The 23,704-nt window shown below is 44.2% G+C and overlaps 1 protein-coding gene across 26 annotated transcripts in view; it reads right to left on the bottom strand.

Moving 5' to 3' along the window:
• Positions 1-23,704, bottom strand: part of Kiaa1217 (KIAA1217 ortholog) — an 839,639-nt gene that overhangs the window by 222,642 nt on the left and 593,293 nt on the right. Inside the window, exon 1 of one of the 26 annotated variants that reach the window (XM_060372909.1) lies at positions 20,234-20,886. The exons of the other annotated variants lie outside the window; for them this stretch is intronic. Coding sequence (XP_060228892.1) covers positions 20,234-20,335 — 102 coding nt within the window. The 5' untranslated portion in view covers positions 20,336-20,886. Of the gene's footprint in view, positions 1-20,233; positions 20,887-23,704 lie in introns of those variants that run through there. 26 annotated transcript variants of the gene reach the window in all.

The raw sequence follows: 23,704 nt of genomic DNA on the forward strand, positions 1-23,704 counted from the left end.
ACACAAGTACAGACTACTGCTCAAACAATGAGGCAAAATAAGTCCCACTTCCTTTGTTGTTCAGAAAATTGTTCACAGCCTGGAGGTAACTGAATAGTAGATGTCCCTTGTGCTTTGGTCACTTCTATTAGAGATCCATGGCCTCTTCTCCTTCAAGCTTTCGTGCATGCTTCACTGTGTGCTTGGGTGCTTACACTCCTCGCCCGTTGAACTTGCCTGTCGTGACTCCATGAAGATATTTCCTTTACGTGGAAAGCTCCTTGGCTCCACAGTGCGGCTTAGGAGCCACTTTTGTCTGCTCACGTGTCAGCAGCTTCTTCCTTACCACAGAGCTTCTACGGCCTCTGAACAACCTGTTTATGTGCAGTCCCCACCGGGCTGTAAGCTTCTCACCCTCCCACCCCCACTGCCTAACAATCTCCAAAGCCGAGTCCCGCAAGCTCCATGGATGGAGGGATGACCATGAAGACAAGGGAGCCCTACCTTTCTATGTCTACTGTGGGGCTGCAACCTGCCAGATGCTCTGAACAAGCCCTCTCTCATCCATACAACACTGCAAGCTGTGTGTTATTTTTGGACATTTCACAGACAAAGGTCAGTAGGATTAAATAGCTTTCTCTTAAATCACTAAGCTCTTAGTAAATTCAAGACAGATATTTGCAGACTTCAAGATTCCTGCTTATTACACTACAGTCCCTCCCAGTCCCTGTAACTAGCACACACCCAGAAGAGTGCCCTGTGTTGGATCTCTGAGGTTAATCCTATCCACCTGCCTTCCTTTAATAAAATGAAGACTTTCCGGAAACTACATCTGCTGTCCTGAGAATGCTCTTGTTATGAAACCCTGCCTCTTCTCACTGTTTTTACTCAGAAGTTAAGAAGTAGCATTGCTACAGCCTGAAGCATCTTACTCAAGACACCTTTTCAGAGAGGGCAAAGACCACTCACTCATCAGGTTTACAGAACAAAAGGCACTCTGAGCATCCCAGGGAGAGGCTGTGGGTGTGCTTTCTGAGGCAAGAGGAAGGCTCCCTAGACAATGCTCTGCTGGTGTCCTGAGGATATGCCATTTACCTGGTACTTGTTCAGTCAAGTCAGAGAGAAGACATGGAAAGATCTAGCTAGCAGCTAACCTGTCTTCCTTTTGACAAGTTCCCCAGGACAGCATCTCCTGAACTGCAGGTGTCCCAATTAGAGGGTGCATGTCACCAATCCACTGACTCCTAGAACCAAGGTAGGGTCCACCTCAGAAACACATGAGGAAGCAATCTAGATGACATAACCAAACTATGACCTGAGTTGTTGAAAAGCCGCCATCTTCCTGTCAGGTTTTTTACGTACCTGAGCTCCCATGGAAGCATACACTTGTAATCCAAGCTGGTGGAGCACAGGCCACATGTTAGGGTGCACAGTGAATTTGAGGTCAGCGTAATCAACACAGTGAGACCTTACCGTAAGGTAGAACAGTTTAATATTGGTTTAAAAGTTTGGGGGAGTGGAGCTAGGCTAGAGCAGCACTGGCTGCTCGTCCGGGGGTCAGATCCAACCCACCATTCCCACAGTTCACAACTGTCTGTAACCGGGAGCTGCACGAGATGTGATTCCTCTCTGGGAATTCATGGGGACCAGGCATGCACTTGGTACACAGACATGCATGTAGGCAAAACATCTATAAACATAAGTAAAAAATAAAAATTAAATAAGTTAAAATTATGGGGCTCAGTAAGTAATAGCACTTACTACACAAGCCTGCTGACCTGAATTTGATTCCCAGAACCCAGGTTAAAAAAGCCTGATTGTGTCAAGCAGCTGTGACCTCTGCTCTCCTCTCCTGAGAGGAAGCCACAGGCCAGCACAGAGCACAACAACAGAAGTAACAGAGACTGCTGCAAACAGTGTGGAAGGACACGTCCAACTCCCACAGCTGTCTCCTCAGCTCCTCATTTAGTCTCTCCTCTCTGTCTCTGGCCCCCACACACAAACACACACACACACAAACACACACACACACCACTTACTAAAATAAAATAGTTTTTAAAAACCTCTAGCCAAGATTTCTTCAGGAGTCCCTTCAAGAGAGTTTTGGAAAAATAGCAAATATTTTTGAACAAGATGGAATGGTTTTTTTATTTTGCATTTCTGAAAAGTACTTTCTTCTATAAAGGACAGAAAGATTCACCATCACCTAAGACCCTCCTTGCTCCTGTGTTACATTAGGTATCAGTACAACAGTCGATCAACAAACACAAATTCTACTTGCTGCTTCCCATCTGACTGTACTAACAGCATGTAGAATGACATGAGACAGTAATATTGTTTCTAATAACCTTGTATCCCAGTTCCACCTACTTCCTAAATAATATCAAAACCAATGCGTCAAGCATTGGAATTTAAAAATTAAACTCTTCTTACAAATTCTGAGTGGACCTGGGTAAAAAGAGAAATGGCCAAGTCTGGGGCAGCAACTGGTCCCTCAGCCGTAACTCCTCTCAACTTTGTCACATCCGTGAGGACTGGAATAAGGAGGTTCTGTTTTAAAAACAATATTAAAAAACAAACAAACAAACAAACCTAATAATGTAGCTGGGTGTGATAGTAAACATCTCTAATCTTAGTACTCAAGAGGCAGAGACAGAGGGATAACTGAGTTTGAGGCCAGCCAGCTCTATACAGTGAGTTCCAGAACAACCAAATTTACATAGTGAGACCTGGTCTCAAAACAAGAAGTAGCAAAACAAACTAAGAGTGGAGAAGCAATGTAAGGGCCCTACCATAGCTGCCCATCAAGGAGAGGGCATTAGTACTTTGAAATTTCCTGTCTTTAATAAAACTGCATGGAGGTTGAAAGTTAACACAGCTAGGAGCATCGATCTCATCTGCAAAGCTTCATAAGGAAGAAAAAAGAATACACAGAAAACAGTCAACTATCATATTTTCAGATTCTCTAAGTTTTTCTACTAACTGAATTTCATATGCGGCCTCCACATCTATGTTCACAGAACTGAACAGAACAGCAAACAAGCTGGGTTATCTCACAATCACGTACCCAGGTAGAATTCGACTCAGCAACACTCTGCCTTCCCATTTCAGTCTGAGTAAGCATTCTCTTTGTGGTCTGTTTAGTGCCTTGTGTGTTTTTTGTGTCTTTTGTCTTTTCTTTTTGATGATTTTGCAGTTGAACTGGCCCTTGAGCAGAGCATGGAAGGGCTGTCTAGTGTTCTTAAGTACAGGAGGCTGTGATGTGCCTTACAGAGAAAACATGAGTCCTGGATAAGCTTCATTCAAGCATGACTTACAGTACAATTGGATGCTGTACACCTGAGTCGATGGTATTTAGTACAGTCTTTAAATAGAAACACATATGTACAGACAAAAGCAGTGCTTTGTGTTAATTAGCTGGTAAGAATACTGTACACAGAAATCTAGTAGTACAGAAAGTTAGTACTCTGTAAAAGTCAATACTCCCTAACTCAGTCTGATGACTAATACTGACAGGCTCTAGAATCCCCTGGAATTCAGACTCTCCACATGTCTGTGGTGTTGTTTCTAGACTAGACTCAATGCGGTGGGAAGACCCACCCGAACGTGAACAGTACCAGCCCACGAGCAGGAGCCTTCGATTAAATTAAAAAAGAGAAAGCAAACAGCACCACGTTCCCTCCCCATTCCTGGCTAAGGACCGCTCATGCTCCTGAGCCACCACAACAGCCACTATACCCTCCAACTGTGAGCCAAAGTAAAACCTTTCCTTTTTTTAACTTGCTTTTACCCTGTATTTGATCACAGCAGTAAGAAAAGGAATTGATGCACTATTATGCAAAATAAAATGTGACTGCTGCTAATAAGAACTGACTATACTTTCACGTTAACATAAGTGTGTATGAATCTGTGAAATAGGATTAATAGTCAAACAGCAGAGGATAGTTAACATAATCAGCTCATCTCTTTTTACTGTTTGATTTTTTAAGATCTTAAAGAACTTAATTTCAGACCACGGGGCTCGCACTAGATGCACAGCCAGCTAGACCTTTTGTGGTCCTTTGTAAATTGTGATTTTTTTTTTCTTTTTGAGACATTATAGAGTATATTAATTAGTGTCTTCTAGAGAAACAGAACTGATAGGATGAATCTTTAAAAGAGGGGTTTATTAGAATGGCTTACAGAGTGTGGTTCAGCTGGTCCAACAATGGCTGTCTACCAATGAAAAGTCCAAGAATCCAGCAGTTTTTCAGTCCAAGAGGCTGGATGTCTCAGCTGGTCTTCAGTACACTGGAATCCAGACGAGGTAGGCTCTTACACCAGTGAAGGAATGGACTTCACTGAGAGAGTAAAGTAAGCAGGCAGAGTAGCTGCTTCTCTTTGTCTTCCCCTTTATATAGGGGCCACAAGGTGTGACCCAAGGTAGGTATTCTTACCTCCAAGGATCCAGTTATCCATCAGTGTGACCCAAGGTAGGTATTCTTACCTCCAAGGATCCAGTTATCCATCACAAACATATCCAGTGAGTTGGGTTTTACTTAATTCCATATGTATCCAAGTTGACAACCAAAAATTGCCATGACAAAATCATTATGTTTAGCTTAGAAATAATAGACATTTCACCTTTTAAAAAATAAATCACAAATTTTTGTCACTTGCAAAATAGATTTCCACAAAATGATGGCTTCACTGGGGAACATATTCCCTGGGGCATTCTATCCTCAAGCACAGACTTCCCCACATGCACACTGAGACTCTGGGATGCTCGCACTGCAGATGTGATCTTCACTAAGCACTGAAATGTTAACCTTCAACTTAGTTGCAAGACAGTTTTCCTGCCTGAGGCACATTGCCAAATGTTCTCCAAATCCTATTCTTTAGAAAAGGTAGAGAAAAATAAATAGAAGATACACTAGAAAGCTAATAGAATTTAGGAAGATGGATTCAAGTTGTCAAGAGAAAAAAAAAAGGATAGTGCTTACTTCCAAAAAGAAAAGGATTAATTTTCTCCAAAGTTATCCAGCATCACTGGACCAACCTGAAAATAAGCAGTTTTCAGCTCATCCCATGTGTATATACAGTTAGTAATTAATCTGGTAATATACGGAATGTGAATCACCACACATGCTTTGCTGGGTTTGAACTGTGTTTGGAATTGATGATGCATTTCTAATTCACTGGCACGGTGGCAGTTAATTCTGATGTCAACCTGATTGGATTAATAGATACCTAGTAATAGCGGACACATTGATGTGTCTGGGAAGGCGTCTCGGAGACCACGAGGGCTCTGACTTACAGATCATACCTTTAACAGGAGGTGGGACAAGTTGAGAGTGGTGATAGAGCATGTGGGGCCCCGTCGAAGGAGCATGTCCTTGAGACTGTATTTTAACCCTGTTATCTCCCAGCATTGCCACTTCTCTTGACTTCCTGTCAGCTAAGAAGTGAGAAGCTTGTTTCTCCGCCTTCTCCTATCACCACACTGTTCTGCACAGATGCATGAGACCAAGCCACCCAGGCCTGATCCTTGTGAAATTGGGAGCAAGAACAGATCTTTTCCCCTTCAGGTTATCCCACCGTATAGTTTGATCATATGTGTACAAAAGTAACCAATACAGACACTACACTGGAACATTCACCACACCAGATGTCCCAGTTCCTTCAACAACAAACTGCACACAGAGAGCAGCAAAATCCTCTTTCGTGGAACTATCACTGGGTTAAAAAAGAAAATAAGACAGAGCAGCCATGTCATCTGACTGAGTGCCCCTTGAAGGAAGACTGAAAAATCTAATGAAGGCAAAATAGTAAAGATCTATTTTACTTCCTAAAAGACGTTGAGCTCTTTAGTTAAAGATCCTCTGGACTCAGGCTTTGCAGGTGTTGATAAGGAATCTGGTCTCTTAAGTAGCCACAGGGAACCTGATCAGTCTCTAAACAGAATTCTTCCCCTTTCTGAGCCGGGCAAACTGAAGAGGCATTTCATGTATAAAACACCAATATCTCTGGTGTAGATTTGTTGTTAAAAACTCCTAGAGCATTAATTAGTTCCTTAAAGTCTTTTTATTCTCGAAGCCAGCTCTCTGTAAAGAGCCAGTAGGATGAGTGTCTGTGGAGCAAAGGTGTATTGATTTTTATGCAGTGGGAGTCCTTGGGCATTGTGTCAATAGTCTTGAGTCTTCATTCTCAGGCTGTGGAGACCAGAGGAACAAGGTGGACGCTGTCCTCAGGTTTGCTCTTTTCATTAAGACTTTTCAAAGATGACTTTATTCTAACATGCACTTACAAGAAACAAAAAAGAAAGAATTTTACCTCTAGGCAAAGAAGGGTAAAAAAGACCTCTGCAATATGTTTTATTTCACGGGATCACTAGTGTGTGTGACAGTAGACCTCTGCAGACATTCTACAAGTGTTACTTACCATCGCCTTGAAAGAAATATAAACTGAAAGGCAATCATTTAAACAATTCTGCTACTTTGTTTGTTTGTTTCTCTGTGTAACCCCGACTTAGAACTTGCTCTATCACCAGACTTCAAACTTCCTACTTCTTAACATCTAACTTAGTTTGGTGAGAATGCATCTAGAATTGCTGTATACATTTTGGGTTGAATGTGACCTCAGTATTTTATTCCCATCAGTGGCAAGATAGCTTGCTTGGTGCAGACACAGCTCCCGAGAATACAGTGGTGTGAATTCTAGAATACAATCGTGTGTGTGTGTGTGTGTGTGTGTGTGTGTACACCTGGTTGTTCTGCCTGCATGCCTCTCTGTGTCTCGTGCCTGACATGAGACTAGAAGGCATCAGATCTCCTGACACTGAAGTTAAAAATAGTTGTGAGCCATGCAGGTGCTGGAAATCAAACCCAGGTCCATCTGGAAGAGCAGTCAGTGCCCTCAGCTGCTGAGCCATCTCTCCAGCCCAGAGCACATTAGTTTTACAATTGATTGCTTGGAAGAGACATTTTAGAGTTGAACGAAAATTCAGACATTACTCAGTTAAACATCCAATGTGGACGTTTCTGCAGTAGGTATGATTACCTAGTCCAAACGACAACTAAGAAACTCAGGCCACATGGTGAGTCAGAAGCAGGCCAGCCTAGTTCAGAGGCCCCCTGGCTCCTACTCTGGGTTCTGGCATTACTGAGTGATTTTCCTGGTATTGGTCATTGTTTAACCAGATCGCCATCTGTGGAAAAGGTGTTGATCATGTAGAGAGAAGTGAAGAGAAGGAGGATCCCTTTACTCTCACAGTAGGGCACACAGGGGAGTGTTAGTCTCGCCACCTCACTCCCATGGGCCTTGGTCTTTCTCCGTTCCCTTGAACAGCTTAAAATGCAAGTGCATGAACCTCTCAACAGGGGCCATTTTAGCTTGTAGAAGGCTGAGTCAGACTAGAATGAAATAATCTTCTTTGGTGCATGTTGAAGCCCAAAGCAACACACTGAGCTAGAACAAACTGTGCACAGGAGAAGCTATGGAAAGTCCCCATAAGGACAATTTCATCATTCCTAGTTTTCATTCTCTTAGTGAGAAGTAATAAATAGTTATTCTGAGAACTGAAATTAGCACTCATGATCCAAAATCTCAAAATTCCTGTGTGTTAGCTATTTGGAGTGTTTTTCATAGTATCTACATGTATAAAACACCAATATCTCTGGTGTAGATTTGTTGTTAAAAACTCCTAGAGCATTAATTAGTTCCTTAAAGTCTTTTTATTCCAAACTGTGTTTGGAATTGATGATGCATTTCTAATTCACTGGCACGGTGGCAGTTAATTCTGATGTCAACCTGATTGGATTAATAGATACCTAGTAATAGCAGACACATTGATGTGTCTGGGAAGGCGTCTCGGAGACCACAAGGGCTCTGACTTACAGATCATACCTTTAACAGGAGGTGGGACAAGTTGAGAGTGGTAACCTTCACTCCTAGGTAAGTGATTACAAAACTCAATATTATTAAGTACCGTATTCAAATATGTGTTGATGTTTTGCCTTCTGGAATGATATATTTTATGTCAATCAAATGAGAAAATAATCCTAAAATTAAGGGCATTTAAAGAAATAATTCTGATGCCAAATTGGGAAAGAAAGCTTTAAATGTGCTTTGAAAATAGAGCCAAAGTACCCATTAAAGAAAAAAATTACAGGCAAATTAAGAATATATTTTTTTCCCAATGACATTGAATCTCAGTAATTTTCTCCACAATGATCTGAAAACCCTGTAATTCGCATAGAAATCTGGCAATCTCACCCATTTCCCATCGGCAGAACAAACAGAAAGGCATAGGGTGTGGTGAGCAGTACAAAGAAATATTGTCTTAGCTGGGGTGTGGAGGATCATGCCAGGGTTATTCTTGAGTACCATCAAAAGAAATATAAGCTACACTTCACAGTAAAGTGGCATAATCCATCACATTATTTTCCATGTTTGCCAATTAGCCAAAAGATGTCATTATTTGTGCAATTTACTGATTTAGTTTAGTGGGATGTATACTCCTAAATTGCCCTCATGCCAATGGAAGGATGATATGTAAGTACTTGATCTAAGTGCCCACAAGAACATTGCCCTTGGGACCAAACAACTGGATGAGCATCAGGATCCTATGTCAGAATTTCATGTGACTGCCCTGTGTTCAATGACCAAAACTATTTCTTTACATCAGCAGTCTTGAATTTTAGTCTTGAGTAATTGTTGACAATGTGTTTCACCAAGATGGAGATGAAAAATCAATTATTCTCTACTGGAAATCAAGGAATGTATTCAAAATTTTACACCTCTAACACCTTCACCCTACTCACAGAGGAAATGCGCAGAGTTAAGAACCCTGTCCTGAGTTCCGTTTCCACAGCCACTGCTCAATCTAATGGTGCAGGTTGAATTTCTATAATCAGGGGAACACTGATCTCCTACAGCTGATTGGATGAGGCAAGACAGATGAGCCATGAAGACCCTTCACCATTCCAAACATAGACATGGGAGCTTAAAATATTTTTCATAGCACATAGCCCCCATCTTTAGGTATGGAAAAGGCATGATACCTGATATTATCAGCACACAATTATCAGCATTGTGTGGCCAGATCATGGCTCTCCTTTTCCTCCCTCTCTTCCTACTTCCCTCTCTCCCTTCCTTCTTCCTTTCTTTCTTAAAGACAGAGCCTCAATGTGCATCTGAGGGTGATCTTTTTGCTGCCTAAGCTAGCCGTGAACTTGTAATGCCTCTGCCTCCCTGGGGCTGGACTTACAGATCTGAGCCATCATACTCAACTTCCAAGCTTTCTTGAGAAAAATAAAACCTATTCCAGCATGAGGGATGCACATATGAGAGACCAAGGACTCCCAGTCTCAGGGAGAAGCCAACACTCCTGCTTTCTGAGTGATAAGCCTTGAGCATGGGCGCCTGAGTCCAAACATTAGCCTGCATGTCTCTACCTACACATTTCCTTGCTATATGCTTTCTTGAATGTTTAAGGCAATCCTTTTTAAAATGGACAAACCTTGGCAGGAAGTCAACAAGTTAATTGGCTGGAAGAAAATAAGGCCTAGCTCTTTGCCCATTTCAAATGCAGCATACAGCGCACAGGTAATTACTGATGTGCCCTGTTTTTGAAAAACCCAACATAGGAAGTATGACTTTTCTACCCAAATGAACCCAGGGGTGATGTTTTACCCACAGTCCTTTCCTGTTCACCCACAATTTTATTTTTTCTTAACAGTAATTCCTCAGGATCGGGGTGCAGCTTACTGCCAGGGCACCTACCTAGCATGCAAAAGTCCCCATCACTGCAACAAGCTAGAAGCAACTCCTGAAGCAGCCATTAGCCTGAGCGTAAGGTGATTAACTGCTGCAGGCAGGGCTTCAGGACAGGAACTCAGAGTTAAAGGGTAGGTTACCACCATCAATTACAGGGTAACTAGAAAGCACGTCTCTCTTTAATTAAAGCTAAGGTAATAGGAAATGTTATTTGTAAAAAATCCAGACCCAGATACTGCATGGCAGCAGGGAGCCAGGCAGCAACACACACACAAAATGGCAAATCTCTTCTCAACCAAAAGTGTGCCTGGATAAGATGATATGTACACTTCAGCTGGCACTTTTCTCTTCCAGAAGTGTCAGGACTTGCACTGGGCATCAACTACAAAAATAGCCTCTTCAGGAAAGCCAGCTTAGTGTTCTTAGCATGCTAACATTCTCTTAAGATTTACTCAAACGTCCCCTTTTCTCTAAAAAGGCTTTGAACCTTGGGAGAACCTTGCATTGGTCCAGATACGGCTTTCCACATCCAGCCTGCAGAACATTCACCTTCTTGGTTCTGTGTGTATGCCAGTGTCTGTGGATAAACTGGAGCTTGTTGAAAACATAAAAGCCTTTATTAATTAACCCATATCCTCCCAGCAGCTGTGTGAATGTCTCGCTCTTAGTGGATTGTTAATAAAATTTCATTTAATTTTCCCAGAGAAAAGCAAAGGCCCAAGTGTTATGAATAATTCAGCCCTGAATTATCAAACCTGAGAAATTTCCACTCCAACTCTTTTACCTCTGACTACAGCTAGTAAGATGATCATGATGTCATCCTGGCAGGTATCTTGTGATCCTGTCATCAAACTGCAGAAAGGGAGTCACTGGAGAATAGTGGCCAAAAGTAGCAAAATGATAGCAAAATTGTCAAAAGATAAAGTATTTGGAAAAAATAATTTAAAAAAAAAACATCAGTTTTGGGGGGGATGAATATATTCAAAATACATTGTGAGAAAATTTAATAAATTTAAATACAATCAGTCTTTACTGGGTGAGGTGGTGCATGCCTCAGCCCCAGCACTCGGAAGTAAAAATTGTGCTGGAAGTAGAAGGTTGGAAAGTGTGAGGGTAATCTAGGGTGTTTAGGGAGACTCTCAGAACCAAAACCACTAGAGAGATTGGGCTGGTTGCCCAGTTTCTTCTCTAACTTAGAGTTGCCTTAGGAAATAAGAGTCTTCTCTAAGACTTTGTTTTGAAAAAAGGCAAGAGCAGAAAAAGAAAGCCAAGGAAGAGGCAGGATAGCTCCATGGGGAGCAGGGCATGCCCGAGAGTCATCCTGGAATGACACAGTGTGAATGAACTGTTCATTATGAGGATGATGGTCACAGGGTTGCCAGTTACAAAGATCTGACACTCTTTAAAGGACCAGACATACACAGTGGCACCATGCAGGTGATTTTCATTTCACCTGAACGAAACATTAGTGCACTTGAAACCAAGTATAAAAATCAATTTAACTATCACATATGGTCCAGTGGATGAATCCAGGTATCTGATGAAAGTCATGATCGATGTCCTTGAATGACTACTAAGGCAACATAGTAGGAAGTTCCTGCATAATTAATGTAAGAAGAGTGTTGATTGGGCTAGTGAGATGGCTTAGTAGGTAAGGGGGCTGACAAGGCTGATGACATGAGTTGAATCCCTGGCGAAAGAAGTGACTCTCAGAAGAGTCCTCTGACTCACCCATCCACCCCACACACATACATATGGTAGATAGACAGACAGATAGACAGATAGATAGACAGTCAAATAGATGTAAAAAGATGGCTCCAGTTGGTGGTGTACACCTTTAATCCTAGCACTCAGGAGGCAGAGGCAGGCAAACCTCTAAAAATTCAAGACAAACTAGGTCTACAAAGTGAGTTCAGGACAGCCAGGGTGCATACACAGAGAAACCCTGTCCTGAAAAAACAAAACAAAATAAAACAAACAAATATTGGTTATAATAAAAGCTGTTTCAAGAGTCTGAAAAAATGGCTTGGTAGTTAAGGGAGTTATTGCCTTTGTAGGATACAGATTTGGTTCCTAGCACCCACACGATGGCTCACAACTACCTTCAGTTTCAGGGAACTACATCCTCTTCTGGCTTTCTCGGCTCCTCTGTGAATGCAGTAAATTCACACAGGCAAACACACATACACATAAATAAAAATATTTTTAATAAGCATTTAAGGCTGGGTTTGGGGGTTGCATACTTTTATTCCCAACAAGCAGAAGTGAGTTCTAGAGGCAGTGCTACACAGTGAGACCTCGTCTCAAAAAAAAAAAGAAAGAAAAGTGTTTTGGCTAGTTCCTTTCCTGTTCTCTACAAATCCTTATTTTGTTTTACAATGAAAGCTCTACAGTAGCTATCCCCAGCAAAGAGCCTCAGAAGGAAGCTTGCCATCCCTCTCAGCTCAGTGGCTTCCTGGAATGTCTGTGCGCGTCCCTTTGTGCAAATGCTTGGCTTTGTTTCTTTCTTTGCATAGTTTGTTGGCTCTGAAGCTGGTCTTACTGGTTCAGCAGGCTATCTATCACAGACAGCTTTCCCTTTTATCTGCATATACAACACTCAACTGGGCCCATCCGAGGTGTTTCCTGTTGCTTCCTCTTGCTCACCCCCTCTGTACTCACAGCAATCAGTATACATTCACTAGGTCCCTTTAAAAATATCTTGTTCCTGTCCTTCTACACATTTCAGATACTTTACAAAAATATGAAAAGGCTAGATTTGGAACAGTCCTGACCACTATTGTTTATACTCTGCTCTCAGCCACTTCAGAACAGAGAGAAAAATGACAATGTACCTATTGTATGAATTTGGGGCTCATAACTGAGAAAGTACAGAACAGGTCCTCTCCAGCCACAGGTTCTGAATCTGTGGCTTCTGCACTCATCTGAGTTTATCCAATGGCATGCAAGAAATATTCGGAAAAAAAAAATGCATCTTCACTGAACATGTAAAAACTATTTGTCTCATGATTCCCTCAAATAAAACAGCAAAGAAATCCTATTTACACAGAACTCCCCTTTCTTAATGTATTATGAGCAATCTGGAGATGATTCAAAGAATACGAGGGTGGATGTCGGCTCTGGGCAAATCAGTGACTTCAGCATCTATGGATTTTGGTCTGTGTGGGAGCCTAGAACCAGACATGGATAGAGTGAATAATTTTTTAACATCTAGCACCAACCCTATAATTGCCTTAACAAAGCAATTATATTCTATTCCTAAACCATTATGAGCATATATGTATATGTGTGCATTTATTTACATGTATTGTTTTCTATAATAAAAATGTTAGGCGCTATCCATAACATTGAAAGGAAACTTACTTCATCACCCGAGAGGGGCCCACCTGATTCAGGTAACGGGAAAAAGCCCTTCAAATCCAACAACCAAACAATGCATGGTTGGCTAGTGTCGTAACCAAACATTAAGAGATTCCGGTAGGACAGTTAAGAGGGACAGTTGCTTTAGACACCGAGAACCCAGTCTCTCTTGAGGGACACTCCCAATGCCGAGCTTCCCTGGAGTGGCGTTAAAACCCAGGCAGACAAAAACACAACAGACTGGTGGGGCAAGCATTTCCCACACTGCCGCAAGCACTGCCCTACAACGGTTTGGCGTGCTGTACGCTTTGAAATCTGAGCCTCGCCCACAGACACTTCCTTGAGAAGTCCCCCAGCCCCCCAAAAAGGAGCTGCCCAATAAAAGGAGCTGTAGAAGCACAATGGAGAAACTAATGAAGAGGTGTTGACCCGCTGTGTGTATCTACAGATTACAGGAAGCAGAAGTCTGGGAAAGCTGGCAGAGCAACAGGACCATGACTGGCCACCTCACCGGCCACCTCCGAGGTGCCACCAAGCCTACCACAGACAGACACGGGAGCCCTCGACTAGTGACACTTTCTCAGGGGATTGGACTGTGTCCCTCATCTGTGACACACTTCACCTAGCCCATAAACTGGGACTTCTGAAAAGATTACTAAACAGACCATGGCCTACCCACCTGACTGACAACACATGCCCATCCCCATGCTTGATTGCTGAGACTCTCTATTGAAGCATTTTCTCCTCATGTGCGTCCCAACAGACCAGGGGATCGCTATCTGAATGCTCAGCACAACTGTATATACTTCTGAAACAGGAAATCCGGATCCCAGTGTTAGTATTTTGGAACACACCTGCTTCTGGGTTACCCAGCAACCTATGATGATGTCATCATGTGTCGTCAGCCAGCCAGGTGGCCACACCTGGAAGGCGTGGTTATTGTGCCCCCTTAAAGGGTCTACCCTGACACATGGTCACTCTCTTACACTCTTTCTTTCTCTCTCTTATTTTCCCCCTCACTCTCTCTTACACTCCTCTCTTTCTCTCTCTCTCTTGGGGCGCCCCCTTTCGCCTTCCCTTTTCTCCTCTCTTCCCCCACCATGTCCCGCTACCCACTTCCTCCGTACCCTTCTAATAAACCTCTCGCAGAGAATATCGGTTGTCCCCCTTCTTCTTCTTCTTCTTCTTCTTCTTCTTCTTCTTCTTCTTCTTCTTCTTCTTCTTCTTCTTCTTCTTCTTCTTCTTCTTTTTGATTAATAACACCCAGTTCCTCTGTTCTTTCCATTCCTTTCTCATTTGCATCGCTTTCCTCCCTGAATCCTCTGTGATGATGAGTCAACATATACATACATACATACACACACTCACATACATACATACATACCCATATATATAATTGGGTAGTATAGCATAATGGTAGCTACAAGTCAAGATTTCTTTTCCTCCATGCACAAGTACAGAGGAGGGTCTTTCGTCTGTGTATGTCAATAACTGGGTCCTGACAGGCGAAAGCATTCTGTCCCCATGCCTTGGCTGAGTTGCTGCGAAGAGCTCACGTATTAAGTTTAGAGTGTTTGCCACGGTGAGCTCTGGCAAGCATCTTTGCTATGCAGCATCAGTTTTGCCGAGCTCTGTGTAGAGGCTCCTACTGCCAAGCATTAAAGCCAGGGAGAGGAGTGCTCAACCAATCGTAAATAAATCCAGAATTAGAACTCGGGGCCCACTTCTGTTAGGATTTTTGCAACAAAACCTGCTTCTGGGTTGCCTAGCAACTTATGATATTATCATGTGTCACTGGCCAGGTGGCCACACCTGGAAGGCGTGGTTACCTTGCCCCTTAAAAGGACAACTCAACATGTGCTCTCTCTCTTGCTCACTTGGTCCTTTCTCTATGGGGTGTCCCCCTCTCTTTCCCCTTCTCTCTCTTTTCCTTTCTCTCTCTTTCCTCCTCTCTCTTTCCCCCATCATGTTCTGCTCTCCTTGCTTTCCCTTCTCTCTCTCCATATCCACCTAATAAACCTCTTTTATATATAAGATCTGTCATATGCCTAATTGTCTTTATTTAATTAAGTGTGTCCCATAACCTTACAACTTCCCCATAAGAACAACGCAAAACTCAGCACAGTGGGTCAATAACACACTTGCACCTGCCACACAATCTGGAAGGCTGGTGCCGCATCCCACACGCCATCTCAGAAGGCCATCACAGCACCACGCCATCACAGCACCACGCCATCTCAGAAGGCACACATCACAGCACCACGCCATCACAGCACCACGCCATCTCAGAAGGCGCACCATCACAGCACCACGCCATCTCAGAAGGTGCACCATCACAGCACCACGCCATCACGGCACCACGCCATCACGGCACCACGCCATCTCGGCACCACGCTATCACGGCACCACACCATCACAGCACCACGCCATGGTTGACTTGTGTTAGGACACATGTGTGCTGACACAGGAGGACTGGTGCATACAGCCCCTGTGGCCCTGGCATGAAAGACCTGCTGAAACTCTGAAACTAGCTCCCTTCTACAAAGAAGGCTTTGACCCTCTGCCTCCAATACTGAGACCACTATTAACCTCTGTTCCCCTCTTGAGCGTCCTATCAATGAGGTAAAGAACACACATCTTCAATTTACAAACAGAACAGGTATGCAAAGTCAATAAGCCAACACTCCCCTGGCATGGGGGGCGGGGGCACATTCCCCGATTAGTCCTTTTTGTCAAGTGTATAAAAAGGATTTACAGACAAGATAGAATTGTTCGGAGACTAATAGTTCACGACTGTCTTCTAGAATATCTTTGGGACGGGGTATAACTATTTCACAATACAAATGTTGATTGCAGCACATGTGGTTTTAACTAGTTAACAGTTTTCAGGGTCTCTGTCTCAGGTCAAGGACTTCCCAATCACTCGGAGAGGCTTTCTAGAGAACAAGCACAAAATGTCTGCCTGAAGCTGCTCATCTGTGTCCCTTCCTAATCCTTCAAAGAGACACAACTCTGAACCTGATATTTCCAGATAGCAGTGGGCACGTGCACACGCGCACACGTTCACACACTCACACACTCACACACACACACACACACACACACACACACACACACACTATCTAAGGATTTTACAGAGAGATACTTCCATTTAAAATCATCTTTCTTTCCTCCTTATACCCTCACAACTGAAGATGAATGCCTAATATTTTCTTTACAATGTGAGAAAAACAAACACAAGGGAGGCCCCACAGCAGGGAAAGCAGAAGGGCGGGAATTTTAAGCCATGGGAAAATCTCTAGTGGAGATGCCGGACCTCTTTGGAGCAACTAAGCCAAAGCATACTGGATGACAGGGTCTGGTGTGCATGCATGCATGTGTGTGTGTGTGTGCATTCCTGTGTGTGCACTGGGGGCTGGACCCAGTGGGCCCAGAAAGGAAGTAAGGCAGTGGAGGTTTCTTTGGATCTCCTTCACACCCTTGTCTCCATCTGAGAGCAGGCCAGGGAGGAGGTGGTGCAAACAGAGGGTTCAGTTCCAGGCTCTAAAGCACTGGTTCTCAACCTTCCCAATGCCTCGACCCCTTAGGCTTCGTTCCTCATGCTGTGGGGACACCCAACCATAAAATTATTTCTGTTGCCACTTCATAACTGTAATTTTGTTACTGTAAATATCAGATATGCAGGAAATCTAATATGGAACCCTGTGAAAAGTTTTTGACCCCAAAAGGGGTTGCGACTCCCAGGTGGAGACCCGCTGTTCTAGAACTCTCTAGAAAGGACGCTGAGGACAGCTTAGAGTTAGCTACAGGTATTCTGAAAATGTTCCTGTCTGGCAATTTCAAGCGATGTGGAAAAGCTCTAAGTCCTGAGAATGGGATGTGTAAACATCTTTCTTCCTACTTGGGGCAACCCCCCTTCTCACACAGATCCACTTTCTCCCCCTCCCCCTTTTAATTTTCTGGTCACTTTAAGCAAATTAATCCTCTGCCTGTCTGTCTCTGCTCCAATCAGATAGTTCTTCATCTTCAGGGCTATCTCGGAGCTCAGGGCTGGGAGGCAGAACATCCTGCTGGGAAAAGGCATCAGGTGACACAGCACTGATAGCATCTAGAGGTCCACTGACAGAGTGACACCTAAGCCAAGGAATGCCAGGAATTGCACTTCACTGTAGCACAGGCGCCACACACTACTCCTGGACCCTGGGTCTCAGCCTGAAACTTTTACCAATTTGCCTCTTCGAACACTTCTTTTTTCTCATTTCACTGTCAGCCCCAGATTTCGAAAGCCAGTCAAGATTTTGCGGACTCTGTATCCCTTGGAGAGCATGCACACGTGTGGACCCTTTTTGTGTTCACCTCTGCCCTTTGCTTTGGAGGCCACACTAAGTGATCAAGTGTGATGCTGTCTCCTTTACTGGATAGAGTGGGGCACCCCCCATCAGCACAGCACTTGGGAGGCAGGGAGACTGCAGACAGCCCGGGCTGTATAGTGAAGCCTTGCCTCAAAAGGGATGTGGCTTGGAGGAAACTGCTTGCTCAGCATGTCCAGAGCTGGTGATTCTACCCCAGCCCTGTAAACATGCAAATAAACATTTACTTGTTGTACCTTCGCTTTCCCAGTTTAGAGTCTGTCTGTATGTAATACTCAACCAATCAGCACTCATCATCAGAGATCTTAAAACACTAGCATACAGGGGCTGGAGAGATGGCTCAGTGCTTAAGAGTTTGTTCCTCTTTTGCAGAGGTCCTGAGTCTGGTTCTTAGCACTCTTGGTAGGTAGCTCACAGCTGCTTGAAACCCAAGTTCCAGGGGACCCCATGCCCTCCTTAGGCACTTGCCCAAACATACACACACATACAAACACACACACACAGAGATACATGCAATGAAAATGCTTAAAAACAAAAGCAGTGCAAAGGACCCCACTCAGCCTCCGTGGTTACCACAAAGTGACAGAAATGACTGAGGAGGTGGGGACCTGAGTCAGAAACTAGAATTCTGATTTATAGAACACTGGCATACAAGAAACACATCAGGGTGGGCATCCAAACCCCTGTCCACATCTGCCTTACCTCAAGGAAGTCACCAACTGGTAGAAGCCAGACTCCCAATTTACATCCCTAGCTGCCTCTGGGTCCCGGGGAAGACACCTGAGCTATCTGGCCTTTGGAACCTCCTCTATCGGTGGGGCTGACCTAGTTAACCTTTGGTCTCCCTGTGAGGCCTGTGATTCTCTGAGGTTCCTGTGACCTGAGTTGATAATCAGATCAAGACTTAGAAGAATAACTCGGTCATACATGGAGCAGGAGTGAGGTTTGTTTGGGTTTATGCTCTGGGAGATGGAAAAGAATCAGAACACAGGCCACAGAGAGCCTTGTGCTGCTTCAACACATAGTGGAAAGAGGAAGTGCAAGTGTGCACATGTAGGAGAGGGGACAGACCCAGCTCACAGTGGCCTGCTGCCCCAGGAACTACTCCAGTCCTTCAAGAATTAGCCCAGGAGCAGAGAAAGCCAGTCAACAACATGGCTGCATGGCAGTCAGACATCAGCGTGCGTTTCAAGTGAGGCCCCAGTGCCATGTCTGAGGAACTTATTTCACTCAGTCCAAGTTAGTCCTAGCCACTCATTTATACGTACCCACGTGCTCGCCCCAGTCAAAAATACCTTTACAGCCCTTTCAAGTCCCTGGGCCTTTTACCTCCTTTCCATATAAGTGAGTGACTTCTTTCCTACCTATGACCTAGTCACCTGTTGTTCAGTTACTCCTTCAGAGACCCAGCATTCTCTACCTTGTCCCACTTCCTTCTGTTTGGGACCATTTTGGGAACAACAAAAAAGTCTAAAAAAAGTACATTGGCTGACCTTTAGCACTGACAGCTGCACTGTAGCCCGAACTGAACATTTGAATGTTCCAATGCACACACATATTTACTCCCAAATGTATGTGTACACACACCACAAAGTCCATCCTCATATTTCCCAGCCCATAGTTTCTACTAAAATTGCAAACTCAGGCTTGTGAGAACTAGTTAGTTCTGTTCCTTCAGAAAACTTATTTTTCCCCCTTTACTTTGTTCCCCTATCAAACCTGGTTACCTCCCCATTTCATGAGGTTTCATCCCAGAGCATGATTCTGGCAGTAAAAAGACAGGTCCCTGAAATAACAGATCAGAAATACACCAAATGAATGCCGTTTTAGGGCTTTCTTGTTCTGAAGTTTTACTTTTTCTCTGTGGGAGCTTCTACAAAATCCCTCCCAACTTCTCCACTGAGCCAAAACTCTATCCTCACAGCAGATCAGCTTCGCGGTCCTATGGAGCCGCACTGCTTTTCCCGCCCACTCTCGCTCAGGACTGCACGGCCCCTGCACAGATCAATCCAGGGTTCTAAGTCAGGCAGGGACAAGACAGGGCGTGCTGTGGCTTCACCTTACCTTTGCGGAGGTGATGCAACCCAGTTCAGGAGCAGCTGCCTTGCATCTGTTTTAGGAAACTCTTGGGCTGGGGTGCAGCACAGCGATAGAGCTCTTTGCCTAGCTCACACAGGGCTGCGGGTTCCATGCCCACCACTGCAAAAACCAACAGAGCTAACTGGCATACTGCCAGAGAACCAAAGCAAATGGAAGAAGAGATGTGCTCTCCTGAGTCTCGAGAAAACTGGTTTGAAGGTGGGTTTTTCTTCTTGTTTTTCTGTTTCATTTTTTACTTATTTTGAGGCAAAGAGACTTGAAATTGCTCTCTGTGTTAGGCCAAACATTGGGGTTTTTACTTGAGGGCACAGTACACAGTTTCTAACCTGTACTTGGCATTTCTAAACCAGGGCCCACAGACAGGAAGTCAAAGAACAGCAAGGTGAGCCGCAATGAGTGCACTTAACTTACAAACATTTCATTTTAATCAAGACAAAGGCTTCCTAATTTTTTGCAGAAAATTAAGATTTAAAGAAAAAAGTTTCATCATAAGGAAAGCAATTAAGATATCATTAAACAAGATTTAACAGCTGAGAACAATCAACTTGGGCCTGAGAACTATAATTTAGTTTAAAAATGACCACATGACCTCCGGACCTCCGGCCAGGAATCAGAAACATGACACAGCAGTTTAAAGACACCTGGGAAGAATCACAGGACTTCCGTACCTGTCTCCTGCCTGCTGCACCGTGGGGCCTCCGACAGCAGAAATACCCAAGGCCTCTTTCCCTCCTTGGCCTTTCCCGTGGAGAGCAGGCTGAAGGTTCCATGTCCAGGTCCAGCTGTGGCCATCAGCCAGACCTTAGAGTCCTCTGAGCAAAAAAGGGACCGGCCCATGAGCAGCAGGTTCTGCCCCCTCCAAGAGCAGCTGGACTGCAGCCTAGTCCATTCTTCCAGCTAGCTGGCCTGCCACAACCCACAGACAGACAGGCAGGCTCAGGATTGGGAGTGTGATTCATTCATATAGAAAATACCGGTTTTTTCACTGCTACGCAAATGCACTGTGGGTGGAGTTTTATTAAATGTGGGTATGAACACCAAAATTCCCAGCAAGAATGTATCTCTTGAAAGTACATTTCACTCAGCTAAATAAGCTCCGCCCACATACCAGTCATTAAAGAAAATGGAGGTTGGAGGGGCCATTTCTAGCTCCCTGGTATATGGTGGGGCAGTCATGGACACAAACAGTGGGACTGGAAGCAGAGCCTTGTGTAAATCAACTGACAATGTCTAAACTGGCAACTGTTTCAATGCTTGTGTGGGGGTCAATGCCTCATTAATCTGAAGCTTCAGAGTTAAACTCTGACGTCCAAATGTTTGAAAAGCACCCAAGGCCACCCCTGCCCCAGCCCTAGGCTTCCGCTGGCACTGCCTTTCTCCCCCACCTCACCTGGCTACTGTCCTGGTCCACCTCTGGCTCCTACAGGCAAGACAGATTCAGGCCTCATCAGCCCAGAGCCCACTTTCCCGTAAAGTGCGGGAGTTGAATGCTACCTCGAGCTTGCCAGTAATTTCCACAAACAAATCCAAACTGACCAAGACCCGGTGTTGAAGGTGTCAGCAGGACTTCACAATGCTGACAGCCCAGGGCTGGAAGGAGCACACACGCTTAGCATGTGAGGCCCTGGGTTTGATGCCACAGCAAAACAAAACAAAAAACAAAATCAGTCTACACTCCCGTTTTGTTTGCCAACCTTCCCAGGCTACATTTAGTGTCTTGGCCTGAGCCAGGTTGCAGGAAATGCTTCAGCAAATTCTCTGAACTATATATTACTGACTTTTCTTTTTCCACTGAGAACCGATGACAGGTCCGAGGTACTATCATGTCCCTGGAACAGCCCTGAACCAGGAACCGAGAGTCCATGAATCTTGCTTCAGACCTCATCGCACTCCTGTGCACTTTCCATGCTATATACCTGGCACCCTGAGTGCCCTGTTTTGTGATCAAAAGGAAACACCTCAGTAACTGCAATGCACTTTCTAAATGTGTTTTAAAGTAGGAAAAACAGAACAGAAATAACATTTGCCCCTGGGGGTTAGTGGCAGAAGTAGAATTGTGCTTCTGAACACCAGGCATGGGACCAGAGGTACAAAGCGCAGGAAGAGCCCCAGAACTTTGTGAAGTGTGGCTTTCGCGCTCTCCAGCACCTTTTGTACTTCCACAGTGTTCCTCTAGGGACAGCTACACTGATGGAGACAGACGTGGGCTCAGTCAGGGTGTCTGCTGCTTAGGTGGCTAGCTCTCTAAAGGGTAACATTGAAACAAAAGCTGAAAAGACTACACCACTCCCTGGCTTGAAATCCTCTGCACTACAGCAAGAAAACGCTCTAATGTCCTACCTGCTACTCAGAAACCACAGCCACCTCCACCAGGTCACCTCAGTTGTTCAACAGAGAAGTCCTCTGTGCCCCAGGACCTCTCTCCTGGGTGTTCTTCACCAGAAAAGTCCAAGCTTCGTTCCCTTCTAGGCTGGCTGGCTTCTTCCCACATATCCCGCTTTATTTTCTTTGTGGCATTTATAGTAACCTGAAATTCTCTAGACAATGGACCCTCTTCCTCAGGTGACATGCTTCCAGCCAACAGTGAATGATCAAAGTGTCAGTGACGGATAGTACCCATGCATGGCAAACGTGTGATTTATTAAGTGTGAGAGTAAGGCCTTTGTGGTTAGCATAAGGATTGTGTGCTGGCACACAACGTTAATATCAGTGCTCAGTGCCACACACTTTCAATCCCAGCACTCAGGAGGCAGAGGCAGGAACTCTGTGAGTTCCAGGCCAGCCTGGTCTACAGAGTAACTTCCAGGCCAGCCAGAGTTACACAGAGAAACCGTGTCTTGAGAATAACACAAACAAACAAACAAAAAACAAAATCAGTGTTTGGGAGGCAGAAGCAGGTGGATGTCTATGAGTTTGAGACCAGCCTGGTCAACACGGTGAGTTCCAGGAGAGCCAAGTTTACATAGAAAGAGCCTGTTTATGAAACAACAAAAAGAAAATAACATACATGCTTAAACATACAAGGCATATTCCAAGACCCTTTTGTTGGTGGTGATTGTGGTACTCAGTAAAAAGCCACTATGTTGGACCTTTTTACTCTTCAGGAAACTGAGCCATCTTGCCCTAGTGAACTTCCAAAGCTTCAGATTCCTTCTCCATGAAGCTAGAGTGACTCTTGTACTTGCTCAACGGCACCTTCCACCCTTAGTCTCATAAAATGTCATGGCATGTTCCCAGTAGAGCCACTGCCAGGTACTGAGCACCCACCAGATTCTGGGTACTGGGCTGAGTACTCCTCACACCTTGAATGCAGGTGATTTTGCTGAGCAAGAAACAGAGAAGCTTATGCTGTGTGCCCTGCTCGAGACCACACAAATCCCAGGTTGTGGGACAGCACTCAGGCTGTCCAGCAATAAGGTGAGAGTCCTTCCACCCCAGCCCAGGAAAAATGTCAGGTTAGGGTCAGTGAACACAGCACGGGTCAGGCAGGTATGTGCAGCCCAAAACTTGTGCCTTGTCTTAACTTGACTCTACCATACTTTTTGACAGAAAAGTTAAGCCCCAGGTTTCTTGATAAGCTTATATATTTTTGTTTGTTTGGGTTTTTTTTTTTTGTTACTGTTGTTATTTTTTTTAATTTTTATTAATTCTTTGTGATTTCAGATCGCGAACCCCAATCCCTCTTATCTCCCTGGTTTTTCACATGTGCCCTCTGCCCTTGCAATCTCCCCCACAAAACAAACAATAAACAAACAGACAAATAAGAAAAAAAAAACATTTCCCCATGGAAACTGTATATGTCATGGTGTGTCACAGAGTGGGATATAAGAAATTTCATTTTTTAGGTGAAAACCACCTGATTCTATAAAGTTTTAGTGATTTCAATTTTGATTCTTGTTTCTTTTCTGTTTTACAGAGATGGAGGTAGAACTTAGGCCCTCATGCACTGCAGACTCCATGCTCTGCCCCACCCCTAGTTTTATACTCTATGGAAACTTGCAGAGATCATCACACAGGCCTTTCTAGAGCCTGGTACTGAGGTCAGCCAGCTTCTCTCCGCTCTTATTTCTGACTACAAAACTTGCCAAACTTGTCCCTTCCACTCCAGTGAGCACTTCTGAAATCTCACATGAAAACAA

This window comes from Meriones unguiculatus, chromosome 19, assembly GCF_030254825.1.
Source record: "Meriones unguiculatus strain TT.TT164.6M chromosome 19, Bangor_MerUng_6.1, whole genome shotgun sequence".
NCBI classification, from domain to species: domain Eukaryota; kingdom Metazoa; phylum Chordata; class Mammalia; order Rodentia; family Muridae; genus Meriones; species Meriones unguiculatus.